General features: G+C 36.9%; 1 protein-coding gene across 9 annotated transcripts in view; it reads left to right on the top strand.

Annotated features, from left to right (window-relative positions):
* GBF1 (golgi brefeldin A resistant guanine nucleotide exchange factor 1) overlaps positions 1 to 21,119 on the top strand; it is a 141,423-nt gene that overhangs the window by 22,853 nt on the left and 97,451 nt on the right. For 8 of the 9 annotated variants that reach the window (XM_056804803.1, XM_007479116.3, XM_056804792.1 and 5 more), the window contains one exon: positions 5,055 to 5,121. In XM_056804803.1, coding sequence (XP_056660781.1) covers positions 5,055 to 5,121 — 67 coding nt within the window. Of the gene's footprint in view, positions 1 to 5,054; positions 5,122 to 21,119 lie in introns of those variants that run through there. The other variant, XM_056804796.1, reaches the window with a different exon arrangement.

Below are 21,119 nucleotides of genomic sequence, written 5' to 3'. Positions count from 1 at the left end.
CAGTCCCACTGGGATTGGTTGGTTTCCTTGACCTTGTACTTCTCAGCACTGTACATCGGCTCTTTTGTGATCCCTTCTCCAATAACACATGTTCTTTGACTCACAGCCTAATAGAATTCCTTATTCTTATTGCTTTTTCTGGTTGTTTTTCAGCACTCAGATAATCATATTTCAAGGTATATGACCCAGTAAGTGGCTCAGTATAAGGATTTAAATGCAGATTCTCTGATTTTAAATCTGTCACTCTTTTTCTTCCTTGTGCCCGCCTGCAGCCACAAATTGATATATTCCTGGGTGGACACCTAAGGAGAGTTAGAAACTGAGGGAAAATGGGTGAAAGGGATAGAGAAAGAGAGGGAACATAATAAAGGAACAAAGACTCAGAGGCAAAGAGTTGAACAACATGGGCTCCAGCGTACATGCTCCTCTGATGGTGGGAGAGAAAGAGAGAGCTGCACATGTGCCCAGTCTTTTATTGGAGAATCCAGGAATGTGGAGTGGGAGGTAGCTAATGAACATGTAACATGGCATAGGATTTAACATTGCCTCGATTGATAACCACATGATCAAAGAGGAGAGGAGGTTAATCAAACATGTGAACTTGTATGAAATGTGGTCTGATAAGGTGGGAGCTAGGACCCTATGACAACTAATGTCCTGCCCAGGAATTCTTTTGTCCTTTGGGCTGTAGACTTGGAAATACAATGATTAAGAAATAATATGACCATGAGTCTGGTATATGAGGACGTAGGTTATAATATCAATATATCAATATTAAGATGAGACTATACCTGGGATGCTACACCCTTCCTCTATGCTCTCCTTTTTTTTTTAGTATTTTATTTTTCACAATCACATGTAATAAAAAAAAACTTCAACATACATTTTCCAAAATTATAAGATTAAATTGTCTCCTCTCTCTTCCCTCCCTCCTCCCTAGAGATGATAAGCAATTTGATCTGGGTTATACATGTATTATCACGCAAAACATACTTTCATATTGGTCATTGTTATAAGAGAATATGCATATAAGACGAAACCCCAAGATATAAAGAAAAACTAAAACGAGAAACAGTATTTTGTTTGCATACTGACTCCAATAGTTCTTTCTCTGGAGGTGGATTGTATTCTTTGTTATAAGTCCTTCAGAATTGTCTTAGATCATTGTATTGTTGAGAGTAGCTAAAACTCGCACAGTTGATCATTCCATAATATTGCTGTTACTGTGTACAATGTCTTCCCGGTTCTCCTCACTTCACTCTGCATTAATTTATGTAGGTCTTTTCCACTTTTTCTGAAATCATCCCATCCATCATTTCTTATAGCATAATAGTATTCCATCACCATCATACACCATATTTTAATGGACATCTCAATTTCCAATTCACTGCCACCACAAAAAGAGCTGCTATAAACATTTTTGGTACAAATAGGTCCTCCCCTCTCCCCCCCCTTTTTAAATTTCTTTGGGATATAGACCTTCTCTATGCTCTCGATAGAACTATAGGTGCCAGGCTCGAAAAAGTATGACGAGTTCTTCCTGGAGTTTTGTTAGCAGCTTTAACATAATCTCTTTTCACCTTTCGATCTGACTTGTTAGCATCAGATGCTCTCTGAGTGGTCATCTAAATGCTCAGGATTATGTAGGCTAGAGTCTGAAAACGACTTCCTTTGAATCTACATTAGAATCATTTTGGGAAGTTTTGTTTAAGGGGCAAAAGCTTAGTGAACAATTAATTTTTCTCTGAGGAATGGTGTGTTAAGAATACCTGTTAATTTGAAAATATTACAAAATGGATAAACTAGGGGGAGATTATTTACATCATGGAAAGATTTTTCAGTCTGCAAAAAAGGATTTGCAAAAAAAGGATCTTTGTTTTCATTTTTAAACCCTTACCTTCTGCCTTAGAATAGATACTAGGTATCAGTTCCAAGACAGAATGGTAAAGGGTAGGCATTTGAGCTTAAGTAACTTGCCAGGGATCATGTGACTAGGAACTATCTAAGGCCAGATATAAATCCAAGACTTCCCAACTCAAGGCCTGGCACTCTTCACTGTGCCACTCAGCTGCCCCATAGGGTTCCTTTAAATAATAAGTATACTTCAAATAGAGTTCTACTTAACACAAATTTTTAATTACATAAAAATTTCCAGTTAGACAGCTCTTTTCATAAAGTAAAACATACCTATATTGCTTCTACTTTTTACAACACTAGTCAAAACACAGCCAAACTATGGATGGTTGTTTTTATTCTTATGGACCTCACTTTCCCAAGACATATTTTTTTTCAAATGCTTCAAAAAGTTTTGTATTTATAGATAGATCAGACTGTTACTTGGAAAATGTTTATGGCACTCATGGGAAGTCAAGGAAGACCTGACTTATCTTGTAGCTGCCAAATTCACCTGATTGAACTTGCCTCTGAGTTAGTGCCTGGTGATGTGGAATAGAAATGAAGATCGTGTATAAATGTCATTTTGCCCTGAAACCCTGTATTTGCAGTTTTCTATAGAAACCTCCAGAAATTCACTGTCAAGTCCTGTTAAAGATAAAATTTTGACCATTTGTAATGCAACCCTACAAAGAAGATAGGCCAAATTTTGTCTGATGAATTTTAGGTTTTTGTTTGAGTATAAGATGGACCTTCTTTTGGCATTTTATTCAGAGAAACTATTTTCATTCCATGGCACAAAGAGAGGTTTCTAATCTTGTTATATCACACCTAGGAGACTATAGTGGCAAAAATGGGCTATACTAGCATGCAGGGAAATTATTGAAATGAAAGAGAAAAAAGAAAAGAAGAGGACACATACATAGAAACCAGCAACTATAATGACAGAGTTCAGATTAAGAGCCACAAATTTATTATACTTTGGTCAGGTTCTACACTGGTCGGGTTCCAGGTTAGGAGGATGGAAATAACCATATATATAGAAGGGCAGAGAGTGAAGAGGTACAAAATATATGGACAATAGCAATTCCATAGGTAATATAGGAAAAAATTTTGATAATAATAATCCAGATTTCTGGGTTACAAAAAACCTAACCTGGAATGGTGATTTTTTGCATGGTGATCATATAGTAGTTTGGTTGCTATTCTGCATTTTGACCTTAGAAACCTTGATTTGCTCATGAGCCATGCTGATTTGTAATAGTTGCAATTTGTTTTAGAAAAGGTAATGTGTTAAGTTAGTGGACTTGGACTGAGAAGACCTATATTTTAATCATAGCTTCTGCACTTACTAGCTTTGTCAACCCAGAAAAGTCATTTAACATCCTTCAGCCTCAGTTTCCTCATGTGTAAACTTAAGATAATACTTGCTTTACCAATCTCACAGTGCAATTGTGAGGTTCAAATGAGATAATAAATGGGAGAATGTTATGTAAAGCACATTCAAGGGTAAGGGATGATAATCATAATTATTAAGGAAATACTATATCTTAATTACTTGGTTGGGAAATACTGTTTCAGCATCCTGATCAAGAGTTTTTAAGGCCCTAAGTAACTTCTTTATGACTTGAAAGATTAAATTCCGCATGCTTAATATCCAGGAACAGTTTAGTCATTTATCTATATTTGAGCCAGTAGTTCTATAATTGCATTGTTCAATTATTTATAGTTTTATTATGACTTAAACATATGTCTGGATGCTCTAAAGCATTTAGGGTTAGGATTGGAGATGGAGTGCCAGGCCCCACCCTCACCCCATCCCTCCAGACCAAGGGCTGTGCCGCACACCTCCAGAGACCATGTGCCATGCTCATCCCCACACTGAATATTAGGCACACCCTGCCTTCCATTTACCCCAAACAGGGGAGGGAGAAAGTGCTTACATTGGGCTTCTGGGTGGAGGGGCAGGTAAAGTGAGGAATGTCTTCAGTGCTGCTAGAGAGAGGGAGGGTAGTGGCTTGAGCACTCTGATTTCCTCCTGCTCTGCTGTTTGTGAGCCATCCACCTTACTCACTGTGTGCTCCAATTGGACTGCTGGGTAGAGGGACGGGGGCTATGAAAAAATCTTGTCAGGCACATGGAGAGGGGGAGGGGAACAGTTCCACCTGAGCCCCTCTGCCTTTCTAGTAACGAACTCTGGGTGGGAGGAATGTAGCCATGAGCCAACAGAGAGTACTCTGTGTGCCATCTTTGGTACCTGTGTCATAGGTTCACCATCACTGCTCTAAGGCCTGATAGTATTGTGTTAGTAAGGGGAGAAATTCAACCAATAAATATTGTATTGACTTTTACTATGTGAGAGGCAGCAGCGTATAGTAGATTGAGTCTAGCTTTGGAGTCAGGAATACCTGGACTCATGTCTTACAACTGAATGTCCATGTTAGTAAATGGCGTAATTCTCTCAAACTCTAAGACTATAAATTGCTGAGAAGATACTCATCTGCATCATCAAAGATAGTTTTCTTACTGATAGTTATTTCAACTTGATTCTCTTTCTGCCCTCTCTATTGACCTATATAGTTTTCCAGTCTCTATTCTGAAGTAGAAATATTTTCCCCCTATAACTCCATATAAGAAGCAGGAAGAGCTCCCTCTGAGTCCTTAATAAGACCAGTTGAAATGCTGCGAATGACCCTAGTTTTTAATTTAAAAGCAAAATGCTTAGCTATCATTCATACCTTTTTAATTCTTCTTAACAATTCTTTAGAAATTTAGAAATTCTTCAGAAATTTAGCCAGGGTAGAAATTATATTGGGTCTTGGAGCTCAGGAACAATTTATCTTTTAATAAAACAGCTACTAAAATTGGAAAAGGAGGTATTAATAGAGAAGTCAATATAAAATTCCCCAGTCAGCCAGTGACCTATTTCTTAGGACTATCTTCTAACCTTTTCCTTCCTCCTCTCACATATCTTTTGGCTATCTCCTTATTTAGGATTGGAGGGGTGGTGTGAAAGATGACTAACTTCCCTTTTATGAAAAGAGGAAAATTTCCTCCTGGTAATTCAGAAAAGGAGAACTAGTTCTTGTCCTTCTTGGTACACTTTTCATCATAGTTCTCTTTTGGCCCAATAATGATTTCTGTTTCCATGTGATCTACAGGATGAAGAACGAGATCCTTTGCTGCATAGTTTCAGTCATCTAAAGGAAGTATTAAATAATATAACAGGTAAGCTTCCCATTATATAGAGAGCTACTTATCTGAGGTAGAGATTACATGTGTACATTTTAGTGTATATGATTTGCTTCCTAATGCCTACTATCTTTCCTAAAAACACTGACTATTGTGCCACATTCCTAGTAAACACTGTTTATTCATTCCATTTATATATATATATTTACTTGTACTTTCTAATACATATATGTATGTGAATATATATGTATGTGAGTATATGTATATCTACACATATCCCTTTCTCATCCAAATGCATCAAAAGATGAGAAGTTGCCAGTAGAAGTTATGTAGTTATTGTTTGATAAAAGCACAGATTTTAGATCAATACCTATACAGTAGGCATTCTTGCTCTGAAATTCTGCAGTTTTGTTTTTTTCTTTTGTACCCTAGAACTTAGTTTTTTAAGCCTGGGGTTTTCGAACCTATTTAAAAAATATTTTGATAATTGTATTTCAGCATAGTTGGCTTCCTATGCAATCCTATGTATTTTATATTATATATTTAAAGATATTATTCTGAGAAGGGGTCCATGGCTTCACCAGCCTGCCAAAGGGGACACACACAGAAAGGGGGCATACACACAAAAGGTTAAGAATTCCTACCCTAGAAGAACTTGCTGTCAAGACTTTTTGAAGAAAAAGTCTTAGTCATTGGTAATGCAGTTTCATTTGTTTGTGTGATGCTCAATGTTTTTCCAGTGATTTGGATGAAGGCATAGACAGTGTGCTTATTAAATTTTTATATAACACCAAACTGAGAGGAATAGTTAACATGCTGGATTATGGAATCAGGGTTCAAAAACATCCTGGTGTGTTAGAATTGTGGACCTGATTGAGTAAGATGAAGTTTAATAAAGATAAACATAAAGTTCTGTGCTTGTCAAGTTAATGTTTTAAGTCTGAATACAGGATGTGAAAAATATCTGGAGTTTTCAAACTCAATATGAGTCATCAGTGTAATACTGAGGAGACTTTAAGAGAAGGAACTCTACAAGAGAAAGAGCTCTAAACATGAAGTCACAGGACCTGAAGTTGACCTTGGCTCTTCTATTCACTACTCATGTGACCTTAGTAAAACATTTGCCATCTTTGGGTCTCAATTTCATCATAAGGAGTTTGAACTAACTTACCTCTAAGGTCCCTTTTAGTGCTAGATGTATGATTCTAAGTCATTCATAATAACCAACAAGTTAAAGCTCTTTTATGCTGCTATAAGGAAGGAATAATATTTAAGATATGAGAGAGGTGATAATTCTGATATAATCTCCTTTGATCAGATTATATCTGGATTTACCATGTCCGGTTCTAATTATTTTAGGAAGAACATTGATAAACTAGAAAGCATCCCAAAGAGGTTAGTCAGTATGACGAATGACCTTGAGACTATGGGGGACCATACAAAGATTGATAGAAGGAACTATCATTGTTTTGCCTGGAACAGAGAAATTTGGAGGGGAGAATTGCAATAGTTGTCTTCAAATGTCTGAAGATTGGTCACATGGAAGAAATATTGGACTTACTCCGCATTGCCCTTAAAGAGCAGATATGAGAGCAGTGGATGGAAGTTACAGAGAGGTAGAGTTGGGCAGCCAGAAGGACAAACTTATTAACTGCTAAAGCTATCCTGATGTAGAATAGGCTGTCTCATGAAGTAGTATCGGTTTCTCTTCAGATGTAAAGATCTTTAAGCTAGACTAAATGGCCACTTATGGATGAAATTGTCTCAAGGGGCTCTTGGAATAGATATTCTGCTTGTCACGAAAGGGCAGAATTAGGAGCAGTGTGAGAAATGACAGGGGCACAGATTTATGATCAAATATAAAAAAGACCTTTTTAGCAACTGGAGCTGATTAACAATGGGATGGGCTGCCTTATGAAGTTATCAACTCCTATGTACTGTGGATCTTATAGAATGGATTCATGCAAAGGAATTAGACAAAATAGCTTCTAAATTAGACTTTCAACTTTAGGATGTGATGATATGAACATGTTCATATATGTTTATTATAGTTTTATTTAAACACTTGCACTCATGTGTGGTATGCTTTTTTTGTTGTTAAAATGATATGTTTGAGGAAAAAGATATTCTTGGTCAGATCTTAAGACCCTTCCAACTCTTAAATTCTGTAATTAGGGCAGATACCATCGCTATTTCACAGATGAAGAAACTGAAGCTGCATTTCAGTGGCTTCTCAAGTTTATATAACAAGTGAATGACAGGAGGGCTATAACTCAGGTCTTCTGATCCCTTGTTAAATCCTCTAGAATAGAATATATTACTTTTGTTCATGTAACCTGAGAAGGACATACATACGACATAACTTATCCTGCCTGTAGTCTAAAAGAGAAGGGTATCGATCTATACTTAAAAGAAAAAAATCTATAATTTTTTACTAGCTGATAAGGGACAGAGGCTGTCTGAAGGCAGCTCTGAATTAGTGTTTTTTTCCAAAAGAAGTTACTTTGGACCTATGCTTATTAGAAAATTATAGTCAAAAAGGACTGAGTAAAGATACTTCTGAGAATAATTAGTTAATTTGCAGTGTCAATGCATAAACAGTGTTGTGCTTCTGTCTAATAGATAATGGCACATGTGATCCAGCTGTTTTAGGAAGTTGGAATTGGCTTATATGTATAATCCTAGGGAAAAAGAACAAATACAATTCGTAGAATGAACCTAAATGTGTCTTGAATAAAGACTGTCTCTCTCATGACTGGGGCCAACCATGTACAATTGGATAGAATACTCTATAGGAGCAGAATGTTCAGTCTAGGGAACCAACCCTGTTTTGTCTTTTTGGTGTTCTGAGAATCCTTTCTACTTGGAGCAATGCTCCTATCCCAGCAAAGGTCTGATTACCAATATATGTTCCAGATCTTGTTCATGTGTGGCAAGTAGATCCGCTGCCCAATTTCTTTTTTCATTTCTTGAATTAGAGGTTTATTACCTGCAACCAGAAACTAATGAAAATCAAAATGTGAGGAGCCAGTTCGTTCAGATGGTGATAGGAATACTGCTGGAGTTGTTAAGACTGTTGCTCTGGAGAAAGAGGTGGCAGCATCTTCCAGTGGCTAACTGCTCCAACAGTTGTTGACTACAATTTGTGCCAAGGCTTCCTTGTTTTGAGTTTCTAGAATACTGTACCTGCTTGAATGACTGATAGTGTTGCCAAAGTAGAGCATTTTCATGGTCTTTAGAAAGTAGAATTGGTTCTATTGGTGACCCCACACATTGTTGGCTCACAGAAGCAGGTTTATGGGTCAGCTGCCCCTGTGGTCTTGGATTCTTCAAGCCATGACAAATTTTTTGTTTCTTCCGCTGAAGCAAACAGTTTTTTTCTGACTGGCAGTGTCAGGAGTGTTTGCCTCCCTGAAAGCTTGTTAATAAAAGGGTCTGGAAAAGAGTTCTGAACTTGGGGAATGGCAATTAAAGGAACTCAAGACATTTCACATGGGTAGGAGAGGTGTTCTACTTTGTTTGGAGCAACAGTGAAGACAGTTCTAGTTCTTTCATTCGAAAGCTTGGCACACCAAGCTAACCTGTAACTTCAGCCTTCCATTCAAAGTCCCTGAGTGTCTGGATATGATTTGGGATTATAAATGCTTGTTGATTGATTGCTTGCTGGAATTGAATAAGAGAGCAAGACATTTACCACAAGAATAAATTAATTCATCTCATATTATTAGTAAACCAAAGCAAGTTACTACTTTTAAAAAATTATAAATGTTTGGAGTAGTTGAATGGGAGAGAATTTTGGGTTCATTGGCATCATCTGCTTCTCCAGGCTTATGGAAAAGGGATGAGCCAATTGTTAAAGTATAACTTGATGGTCATCACAGATGTCTAATTTTGAAATGACATTTGTAATCACTATTAATGAAAAAAACTGCTTGGTTATTGTATAACTGGCAGAACCTATTAAAATAGAATATAGTGATGGAGAAATGAGAAGGCTTGAACCACTGAAGGTTTAACCTAAAAAGAACCATATATGGTCTGAGAACCCTTCCTGAGGATTCATACACAAGCAAAGGGACTGGCTGAGTTTGTGTTCATGACTTGTCCTTTCTCTGTCCACATCATCTTCCCATTTAGCTCTGACAGATAGCTGTCCAGAGGAAGTGAAGATTGTTGAAGGGGAGGAGCAGGAATGAATTCATGATGTTTGTCTCCAGATCCTGGGGCTACAGTGGGTAACCCCTGACTCAGTTTTCCCACTATGTTCTGGACCCATTGCCTCCTTCAGGCAGCATGAGGCTTAGCTTAGCCTCATGGCTCAGTTTGTCTTTTTATGTCTCTCTCATTAACACAAGGAAGCACATGGCTTTTATATTTAAATTTATTCAAACTGTAATCTTTGACATTTGAGTTAGCTTTTAGTACAGTTTTGCATTTATAGTAATATATATTATGTATTTTCTCCATCCCCAAAGAATCTGTTTTAATCTTTTCCGGATGCAAATTTCATGCCGTCTTGTCCTGTCTCCCCTCTTCTGCTCTCCTTCCCCTCCCCCCACAGAGTATGTTTGATCAGGTGTGGCAGGAATATCCACTGTCAAGCTGCGCCCTTTATATTAGTCAATATTATCCTTCTCCCCCCCTCCCTGTCTGCCTGGCCCTTTGGGCTTTCCCAGTTGATTTATAATTTTGGAATTCTCATCGGAGTCTGTAATACAGTTTGTTCATTATTTAACCAAAACCTGTTTAATGAGCAGAGAGAGGCAATGTAAATGTTAAGCATGTTGCAGTGAAGTACCTTTGGGCTCCTCAGGGCGGGTGGACCGTTAACTCTGTTGTGCCTGCAGTGCTGGGGTGCCCTAACTGGGGTGGGGCTTGGGAAGGAGAAGGGTCCCTGCTCCTAGGCTCCTTACCCTTAAGTCCAGTCATGGGCACAGATTTCAAGGAGTTATTCTCATCCCACTAGGTGTCCTATCATGTCCTTTTGAGCTCTTCTTGTTGGAGTTGCCCCTGTCACACCAAGGTCATGGGTTGAATCTGTGGTTTATAATAGAAAGTAGGATGTATAAAGCTTTCTTTGGTTTTCAGACTTATCTGGCACATGTGTACAGGCTTGGAGGGAGACTACCATTCTATATGATTTATGTTCTTTGACTATTATTATTTTTTCAGATTCCCAGGCATTTGAATCTATGGCATGGAGATGGAAGTTGTGATTTGTAGTAGTTGAATATGTTCAATATACCTGACTAGTATTTGGTCCTTCATACCCAGCTTCCTGGTAGAGCTTGTTTGTTCATTGGCCTTTAACCTAGATGACTAAACAGCGATTCTTTTTTAAGTGAACCAGTCAGTCTCCTTTGGAGTTAGAAGCTCAGATATTTTCTAGTCTAAAGAATAGTTCCTAAAGGAACAGAATGAGAAGCATGATACTCTATGTGACTCCTGGTTGTTATTGGGGCTCATGAACAGAAGTCTGTAGGCCCAGGGTCTAGGCAAGAGCCTCCATGGTGATTTTTTGGAGTATAACAGGATGCAGCTTGTAATTGAGAATATGGCAGTCTGATCTTTAGGAGTAATATGTAGGAGGGGGAATTACATGGCTGTTTTTTCTTTCTCTTTCATCTTTTTATCATTATTTGGTGTTGGCTCTGCTCCAGAAGTGTAATATGATCTAGAGTGACCTGTTCTCCTGTTACCCCAGATGATTTATGGGAGATTAGGGTCTGAGAGCCTACTGTGGATTTTGTGTCTGCTTTTGAATAAAAATTATTGTTTGAATCCTCAATCAAATCCCTCTATCCACCCTGTAACTAAGTTAACCCTTGAGTATATCCACTTTTTGAGGGGTTTGCCAGGGTCAGTCTGACTCCTTCCTGTTTTCAGCAATATTTGTGTTCAGACATTCTGAACACATTCTTTCAGGGAGTGGGGCCCTTTTTCCTTGGTCACTAATTCATAGAAAATAGACTGAATGACAGATCTACCTCCTTCTCAAAAGGAACTCATATTCATATTTGGTTGCTTGTTTTGACTTTTCCAAGCAAAGCTACTATGACTAAAACTCAGTTTTCCTCAAAGCCATTTATTTGATGGTATGCAGAATAATTTTAGAGGACAGCCATTTTCTTTAGCCAACTCACCTGCATAGCAGGACTGTGTTTTAGTGCAGAAGGGAAAAGCAGGTGCCTCGAGAATGTATATATGTTGGTAGTTTATTTAAATATGGTTTATCCTGGGCAAACACACCTGTGTATCTGTGTCAGTTCTGAGTTTGTGGATGCAGAATCAGGAGATTTAAGTCTTTCTAACCTCTAGAGGTTAGTAGAACATGTTTAAATAGAATCTGAAAATCAGGCTGGGAAAGATTATATAATTTATATAATTCAGCACCTGGTTTAAGCTTCTTAGATGCAGGCTACTGGATTGAAATGAAACTATTGGGAATATACTTCCTACCTCATGTTTGTTCTGTTCCTTCAGAGAGACAAGGAATTAGAAAAAAAGAGATTTCAGTGGTCATTGTCAAGAGACTTTGTGTATTTATTTGAATGGCTTAGGAGTAGGCATCTTGCATGATCTACTCTTCCACCCTACTGCAGCTACACACAAAAAGAGTCATACCTTTGAGCTTGTGATCACCCACAAATGCACCACTTCCATGTTCATGAACTCTGTAATTCCTTTATCTAATCACAATCTATTGTTATTCCACCTCCTACTCTGCTATGCAGCCATAACACTTTTCTTTTTCACCTTGGCCATGCCCTTTAATCCCTCCACTGTGCCTCAGTTATTTCCCAAGGAATCACCCCTGCATTGGAAGCCCTCTCCTCTCTTCCCCATCTTGATTTCTTGGTGAACCAGTTCCACTCTATGCTCTCCTTCTCTCTTGAATTCCTTACTTCTTTGCCGTATTGAAGATCTTGCCCTGCCATGCCTCAGCCTTGAATGATACTTCTTTTTTATTTGTTACTGAAAGAAAATGGAAAAATCATAAATTTGTGCAGACTGAGTTCACTATAAATTCATGTTATATAATCTTGAAAAGACCATCACTATTGGCAAGCCACTACTTTATATCTCCCTAATTGACTTATTATCCTATTTAACAGCTGCTTCTAGCTGTTTTCTAAACTTTTTCATCCCTCTTTAAGCTTTTCATACTCTTTCTTCCCCACCATCACAGATGAAAACCTTGCCTTATATTTCACTGAGGAAATTGAAGCTATTCAGTGAGTTCTCTTTTCCTTCTTTCCTTCTTTCACAACACTGAGATACCTTCTCCATTTTTTCTTCCACCCTCATTTCACATGAAGAGATGGCCCTTCTTGCCAAGATAAACCTTTCTAAATGTACAAGTGACCTCATTCCATCCTGTTTTCCCTCTATTATCCCTACTCACCAATCTTCATTTATTTCTTGTCTACTGCCTGTTTCCTTGTTACTACAAATATATCTTCACCAACCTTAAGAAATCCTCACTTAATTCCCACTAGCTGTTGTCCTTTATATCTTCTCCATTTTGTAACTGAATTGATTGAGAAGGCTGTATGTAATCAATTCCTCTACTTCCTTTCTTATCACTCTCTTAATTTTTTGCAATTCAGCTTCTTCATAACTTAACTGTAACTGCCCTTTCTAAAGTTACCAATGATTTCATAATTGCTAAATTTAAAGGCCTTTTCTTTTGATCTCTTTGCAACCTTTGACACTGTTAGTCATTCTCTTCACCTTGATTTTCTGCCTTCTCTCTAGGTTTTAATGAAAGTATTTTCTTCCAACCTTTTGGACCATTTCCTCAAAGTTTCCTTTGCTGGATCTTAATCCAGGCCATGCCATTGCATGTCCTCCAAGACCCTCACTATTTCACTTGGTGATCTCATTAGCTCCCGTGGATTCAAGTATCATCCTGTGAAGATGATTTTCAGATATATTTGTCCAACTCTAACTTTTATCTTGGCCATCAGTTTCCGGTTACCAAATTGAATATCTTAAGACTGGATGTTTCATAAATATCTTAAGCTCATATACATCTTAAAACTGAACTTATCTTTCCCTGCAAACCTCTCCTCTTTCAACTTCTCTATTATTGTGGAGGGTACCCCCATTCCCCAAGTCACTGGGCTCACAACCCAAGTGTCATCCACAGCTTCCTATTCTCCTTCACACCCCATATCCAACCAGTTCTCAAGTTCTGTTCTTTCTACTTCTGTAAAATCTCTCATATATAACCCTTTCTCTTTTACATTGCCATTGCCACCATCCTGGTGAAAGACTTTATCACCTTACATTTAGAGTATCGCTGCCTCAAGTCTCTTCCCGCATCAATCCATTCTCCACTTAGGTGTCATATTGATCTTCCTGTTATAACAACATCAGTAAGCAGACATTGGAAAGCCAAGTACGTTAAAAACTAATAGACAGATCCTTGTAATGGTTTAAGTGTTAAGATGTATAAGGAAGCACAAACTTGCACAAGTGTCTACCTCTAGTTCTGTTTAGCTTTCTTGTTTTTTTTTTAAATTTTTTAATTATTTGAAAATTTTATTTAATTATTTGATTTTTGAATATTTTTTCTTTCCCTCCCCTCTTCCCAACCCCCTCCCATAGTGGGCATGCAATTCCACTGGGTTTTACATGTGTCATTGATCAATAGCTTTCTTGTTTTGAAAATAAATTATTTTGGAGTTTATTTTATAGTGTTTGAGATTGTGGCTAAAGTTTGAGTCATGGAGTGTTTCTTTCTCCCAGAATTCTTTGTAGCAGTGGAAGAAACTTAACAATTTTAGAAAAAGTGAGGGTGGGAAATTTTTGTCTGCTACATGGCTTCCAGAGATTTGCATTTTGATGACTCTCTCTTTTCATTGGTCTTTAACCTCAGATGATTCACTGATTTTTCTTGGTTTGATAGTTTTTAAGGGGAAAGGCTTGTTTGATGTATTTTTCCTTAAGATTACAAAATGAAAGCACTCCTGAAGAGAGGGAACATAGAACAATGTGTTTTCTCCTGAGTCTCACACTTTCTGTAGGTATCTGGAAGTTGAATTTGAGGTGATTTTTCTGCTTGGGGGACTACTGGCCAATCTGGTCTTCAAAAGCAAAGGCAAGGGAGCAGTATGACAGTATCATTTATATAAGACACAAAATGATTGCCTTCTTTTGGCATTTTTAGTTCCCTCTTTGGCAAAGCAGTCTTGAGATCTGAAACTTTTCTTTTTGGGAGTGTGCCAGACTTGCAGTGGCAGCAGTCAAATGAGCAAGAAGGGAAAAAGCCAGCTGCTGCTTTGTTTTCCACAAAAAGGCCAGGCAGGCCCTTTCTCTTGTTCCACCCACTTAAGCTTGGGGGAATGTGCCAATACATTGGTCTCAGAAACCAACTGTTGTGAATTCCATGTGAAATTGGGATTGGGAATGAAGGGCTGGGAGAGATAGTGAATGATAATGTTGCCTTGGTTTCATATCCACCACCTTATGACCTTCTCTTGGCATATAGTTGCTTATCAGGTCTTTTTAATTTCTGAAATGACTTTTTTGATATGAGAAAGGGGGGAACATTCTATGGATTTTGCCTTTTGTACTCTGTTTGCAGACTTTATGATCAGAAAGTAGAGCTAGAGTCAGATCACAAATAGGGAAGGATGATCTGTGCATAGGTGTGCTTATTAAGTAAGGGTGTAGAGAAAGGAATGGCTGCTTTTGGTGCTACGCAATGCTCCAGGGAGGTGGGAAAGAGGTTTTGTGGCACCAGTTGTGGAGCTTTTGTTTCCTGCTCTCTATTCCTTGGGGGATCCTGAAGATTTAGATGGACAAGCACTCCTGGCTGTTTGTTGGCCAGATTCCCACTGCATACTTGTACTGTAACACCAGCCCTCTGTTACCACTTCAGGGTTGGGCTCTGAAGAGCTGCCACATGTGCAGAGATCACAACTTACCCTCTCTTGTTCCACGCTTGTTTAACAATTACTTGCCCACTTGTGGGGTATACCATTATTTCCTTGGATTTCTGCCTATGTGCAGTGGGGCCATTAAGGAAATTGCCTGGTGGACTGACTACATCAGATGGCAATAAATTGGCATTTGATTTGGTGGAAAGGCAGGGCCAGATGCACTGTGGAAGCAAAAGTTCTTCTGTAGTCAATCATGGCAGCTTGCTTCCAGGTGTTTGTGTGCAGATTTCAGCTTGGGAACTGGAAGCTAGATGAAAGGGATACTTATGGTTGAGCAGGTAATTGAGACAAACATCAAGGAGATAACAACAACAACTAACATTTATATAGTACTTTGAGATTTACAAAATTCTTTACATATATTATCTTACTTGAGTTTCACAACAATTTTGTGGAGTAGTAGATGCTATTATCTCCATTTTACAGGTAGAGATACTAAGGAAGGGAAAGGTTAAATGGCATGTCCAGAGTTGAAACAGGAATATGACTCAGGTATTCTTACCTCCCATTCTAGCATCCAGTATACTACCTTAACTGCCTCTATTATCTGGACTGGATCCAAAACCTATACCTGTGTAAGTAGAAGCCCCAAATAATTATTCTGTAGAGCATTTTCCACTGAGTACATCTTGAATGTTAGGAAAATAAAATTAAGAAGTTCTTAGGGAGATGGTCATGTATAGTAGAGTAGGAAAATCATATTCTTGCAGAGTACATTTTAAACTTTCTCAAAAAGAACATTCTCCTCTTTGGCCAAACAGCATTCTTAAATTTTTTTCTTAGCTTAAGAAAAAATTATTGGAAGGAAAAACCTTTCTTACCTTCTTTATGTTCTCTTTGGTGCATTTTAAAGATACGTGAATAAACCTCTTTAGCTGTTTTTTCTCCCAGCAAGTAGAACCCTAATTTTTTTTTCTCTTTCTAGTCTTTCTTCCCTTGGGAAAAAAACTAAAAACACAAGTCCCCTGTGAAAAATATGCATAGTCAAGTCAAGGAACACAGACTCCCACCTTAGCCTTGTCTTGAAAATGTAGGTATCATTCTGTATCTTCAGAGTGTTACTTTTCATCAAGAGGTGGATGCCATTTTTCATGTTAGTGAAAGTTTTTTATCTTTATAGAGTTGTTGTTATATAAACTATCATGGTTTTTCTCACTTCACTTCACATAAGTCTTCCCAAATTTATCTGAAACTGTCTCTTTTGTTATTTCATATGGCACAGAAACACTATTCATATACCATAATTTGTTTAACCATTGTCCTGTGATGTGCACCCCTTTAGTTTCTAGTTTTTAGCCACAACAAAAATTGCTACTATAAACATTTTCGAACATTTGGGCCTTTTCCTTCTCTTTTTGTTCTCTGAGATGGATGTCTAATATCAATATTATTAGGTCAAAGAGTATGCCCAGTTTAGTTGCATAGTTTCCAATTGTTTTTTAGAATTCATAGCTCTACTAACCCTTCACTATCTTCCTTCAGCTTCTCAAGAAATTGTCATTTTTCATTTTTTGTCAATTTTGTCAATCTGATGGGTGTGAGATGGAACGTTAGAGTTGCTTTCATTTTAATTTCTTTAATTATTAGTGATTTGGAATATTTTTCTTATGTTTGTTGATAGTGGAATTCTTTTAAAATTTCCTCTTAATATCCTTGGATCATTTTTCAGTCAGTTCTTTATATATCTTAGAAATGAGTCCTTTATTAGAGAAACTTCCTACACAGATTTTTCCTAGTTTACGGTTTTCTCTTTTAATTTCATCTGTATAAAACTTTTTTTCATTTTGTGTAGACAAAATTGTCTTTTTTAATCTTCTGTGATCCTATCCCATTTGCTCATGAATTCTTCTTTATATAGATTTGAAAAGTAATTTTTTCCTAATTCCTAGTTTGTTTATGATGTGACGTTTTATATATGTTATATATCTATTTAGAACTTATCTTGGTTTTGTATGATGTTAATCTGAACCATATTTCTGTCAGATTATTTTCTAGATTTAAATGTTCAGTGAGTTTATTCCAGGAACTGAAGTCTTTGAATTTATCAGACATTAGACTTGCTATATTTTCTTCTTGTATGTACCTAATTTATTTGAACTACCAATTATCCTGTTTTTTAACCATTACCAAATAGTTTTCATAATTACTGCTTTGTTTTAATGTTTAACTGCTGTATATTCCCTACTTTTTTCATGATTTCCCTTAAGATTCTTTATCTTTTGTTCCTTCAAATGAATTCATAATTGTTTTTTTTTTCCAGCTCTGTAAAGTAACTCCTTGGTAGTTTGATTGACCTGGCACTGAATAAGTCAATTATTTTAGTTATATGAGTTTTTTTATTATATTGATGTGAGCTACCCATAAAAAATTGTTTTTCTCCAATTACTAGTTTGTTTTTATCTCCCTAGTGATTTAGAGTTGCATTCATATAATTCCTATGTATGTTTTGGTAGGTGGGTTCCTGAATGTTTTATATATTCAGTCATTCTTTTAAGTGGAATTTGCCTTTTTCGTCCTTCCTGCTGAGTTTTGTTATGAATAGTATCTTCAAATTCTTTGAAGGTAACCCATTATATTCTACTATCCTCTTTTCTCTAAACTAAATAGGTTTTTCAGTCATTCTTCAAATAGCAAAAACTTAAAAGCCTTTTCTCCATCCTTGTTATACTTTTTGGGACATTTTCCAGCTTATCAACATCCTAACTAAAATGTGATTTCCAAAAAGAACACAATATTCCATAATGTGTTTTGACCAATGTCCTGTATTCCCTAGTTAGAATGTGTTATCTTTGAGATTAAGGATTGTTAATTTGTATCTTCAGTATTTAACATGGTTCCTTACACATAGTAATAACAATAGATGGTTTTTAAATTTTTCTTCATTCTAATTCAGATGGTCATTAAGCTCTTATTAAGTGCCAGGGTTTGTGCTAAGTAATAGACTTTGTTTTGGTCCTTCTTATAATTCGTTTTCCAGGAGCTCACAATCAAATGGGAAAGACAACATGTAAATAACTACATATAAACAATATATGCAGTATAAATGGGAGGTAATCTCAGGAGGAAGGCAATAGTGGTAGGAGAAATTCAAGAAAGACCTTTTAAAAAAAAGTAAGATTTGAGGTCAATCTTGAAGGAAGTCAGTAGGAGGAGGTAAAGAGGAAGAGTACCTTGCTTTTTACTCTTGCCTATTATGCCTTCAAAAATAAAGTTGGAATTTATAAACTTTATAATCCTCATTTATGCCTTTTAGAAGGAGTTGAGTCCCACAGGATCCTAGGGCTGGCCTTTTTGAAGAACAGAATAGATGTCTCTCATCTATGGATTGCTTTCTTCTCATCTTTGCTTCCAGGTTTTCCTGACTTTTTTCAAGTCCCAGCTAAAAGTCCTCTATAGAAAGCCTTTCCTGACACTTTTTTTGTTTGTTTGTTTTTAAACCCCTACCTTCTGTTTTAAAATTGATACTAAGTATTGGTTTCTAGGCAGAAGAGCAGTAAGGGCTAAGTGATCTGGCTTAAGTGACTTGCCTAAGATCACTAGGCTAAGAAGTGCCTGAGGCCATATTTAAACCCAGGATCTCCTATCTCCATGCCAGCCTCTCTATCCACCTCTCTAGCCACCTAGTTGTCTCTCTAATCAATCTGAATTCTTTCTCTCTCTTCTGCTTTTTATGTATGTAACTATTTGCACATCCCCCCATTAGATTGTGAGCTTCCCAGTACAGAGCTTAGTGCCTATGCTTTTCATATAAAACCCTTTTCTTCTGTCTGAGTTCAAAGTACTAAGTTCAATTGGTTCAAAGTACTAAGTATTGGTTCCAAGGCAGAAAAGCATTAAGGGCTAAGCAATGGGGGGGTAAGTGACTTGCTCTGGGTCACAAGCTAGGAAATGTCTGAGGTCAGATTTGAACCCAGAACGTCCTGCCTCAAGGCCTGGATCTCTCCACTGAGCCATTAGTAGTTATTTTAAAAAGGTTTATTTGCTGATCTTTGGTTTCTTTTTATTTTGGCTGCCAAGCGGTAATTCTGAAAATGTCATTTACATAGCATCTTACTCAGGAATTTGAAAATTCTTTATGGTTGAGTACCCAGTTTATATTGGTCCCTGGTTTATCATCTCCTCAGTATATTAGAACTGAACTGGTCACAAAGTAGCAAAGGAGAAAACATGACTGGCTTACTGCCATTTTCAATCATGTTTAGCCTTACATTTGAGTCCTCCTAGAGTTATGGTTTAGTTTCTGCTTATGTTTAATTCTTTGACACAGTGTTAGGATTTATAAGTCCAGAGACTCACAGGGTATTTTCTGTACTTATTATTAGTTGCCTATAAGAATCAAAAGCAAATTCCTTTGAATCCAAGATCTAATAGTTAAAACCATTTCATAGATTACATGAATGGTAAGCAATTTTTCCCTTGCTATTTTACACTTGTCCCACTTTTCTTCCCCTTCCCAAATTGAGTGTTGTTTAGTGGTAACTTGCTACCCTTGAAACAAGACCTTCTAAGAAGAGAGGAATGTTGCAGCCTACATGATTTTAAGGCAGCTTTAATCTAATAGGCAGGAGTATTCCTCAAGACAGCAGCAAGTTCATACATTTAACTTGTGGAAGTGGATATGGCAGAAATGTGGAACTGAATGAGAATGTTACCTAATACTTGGGGAGATTATTAGCATTTTGAGATAAGAGGTAATTGAAGAGAGTAGTTCTTAACTTGGTGAACTTGTTTTTTGTAATGTTTTGACAAATGTATTTCAGTATTATTGATTTCCTTTGTAATCTTATGTATTTAAAAACATTATTCTAAGGTGTCCATAGGTTTCACCAACTTGCCAGAAGTATCCATGACAAAAAAAAATGTTAAGAACTCTTGAACTAGGCAGTAGGTAAGAACTTTCTGAAATGGAACTTGGAATTTGTACGAGTAGATATTTTTGTTAATACCATCCACATCCTATCATTTGCCAGCAATACCACTACTAGGCCTTATATTTCCAAAGAAAAAATCAAAGCAACTACACATGTAAAATAGCAGCTCTTTCTTGGTAGCAAAGAAGTCATGACTATGGGATGCCTGGGGAATAGCTGAACAAATTATGACATATTAATGTAATGGAATATTATTGTGTTAAAAGAAACAATAAAAGGTGCAGTTTCAGAGCAACCAGAGAAAACTTGTGTGAATTGCTGCAGAGTGAAGTGAGCAGAACCAGGAGAACAAATTATATAATGAAATGAAGCCTTTTTCTTTATAGCCTACAGTGTTCTGAATTAAAACTCTTCCTTTCTTGCTTTTCTCCAGCAAGATTCTGCATTTAAGTCACAACATTGCTCTCATAACATTAATTATATTTCATCATGAAAGCTAGATGACTAGCAAAGAACCCTGGTACCTCTCTGGGCTGGGAAGATGTAAGTTGTTGGTTTAACTCATGTGGATAGAAGCATTTTAGGGAAAACAGAGAAGAGAATGAATTTATGTTGTCAGAATCAAAATAGGATTTATTAATCCTCCAATATGGGCTTGAAACTAGTATTTTAATTAGCCTAATTTAAGGGGCTTTAAAAACTTGTTCTGTTGTTCTTTTAGGTTCAATGAGTGAGAACCTGGAGACTGGCCTCATTCAGTGGAAGTGCTGCTATATAGAGATATAAAGGAGTTTCTCTTATTTCTTAAATAAGCTAAAATGCTTAGCAGCTTTCCAAACTGGGCTTCATCATTAGGGGAGACCAACAGCTTTTGAGTAATGTTTGCATAATAGCATAATTGTCTTTCTAAACTTTTGAAGGGAAAGAGAAAACTGACTCTTCTAATATACTCTATTTTAGTGACAACTGGAATATTACCTTCATTCCCTATAAAATGGAAGTTGCTGCAAAATATTTTTATTTTATTATTTTTTCCCATGGTTACATGATTCTTGTTGTCTCCCTTCCCCCTTCAAAAGTTGACAAGCAATTTCAATGGATTATACATATATTATCACTCAAATCCTATTTCCATATTATTCATTTTTTGTAATAGAGCAATCTTTAAAAACCCAAACCCCAAATCATATACCCATATAAACAAGTGGTAGAT

The sequence above is a fragment of the Monodelphis domestica genome, chromosome 1 (genome assembly GCF_027887165.1).
Source record: "Monodelphis domestica isolate mMonDom1 chromosome 1, mMonDom1.pri, whole genome shotgun sequence".
NCBI lineage: Eukaryota > Metazoa > Chordata > Mammalia > Didelphimorphia > Didelphidae > Monodelphis > Monodelphis domestica.
Note: the sequence above shows the minus strand (reverse complement) of the source record. Positions and strands in the feature narration are given on the sequence as shown.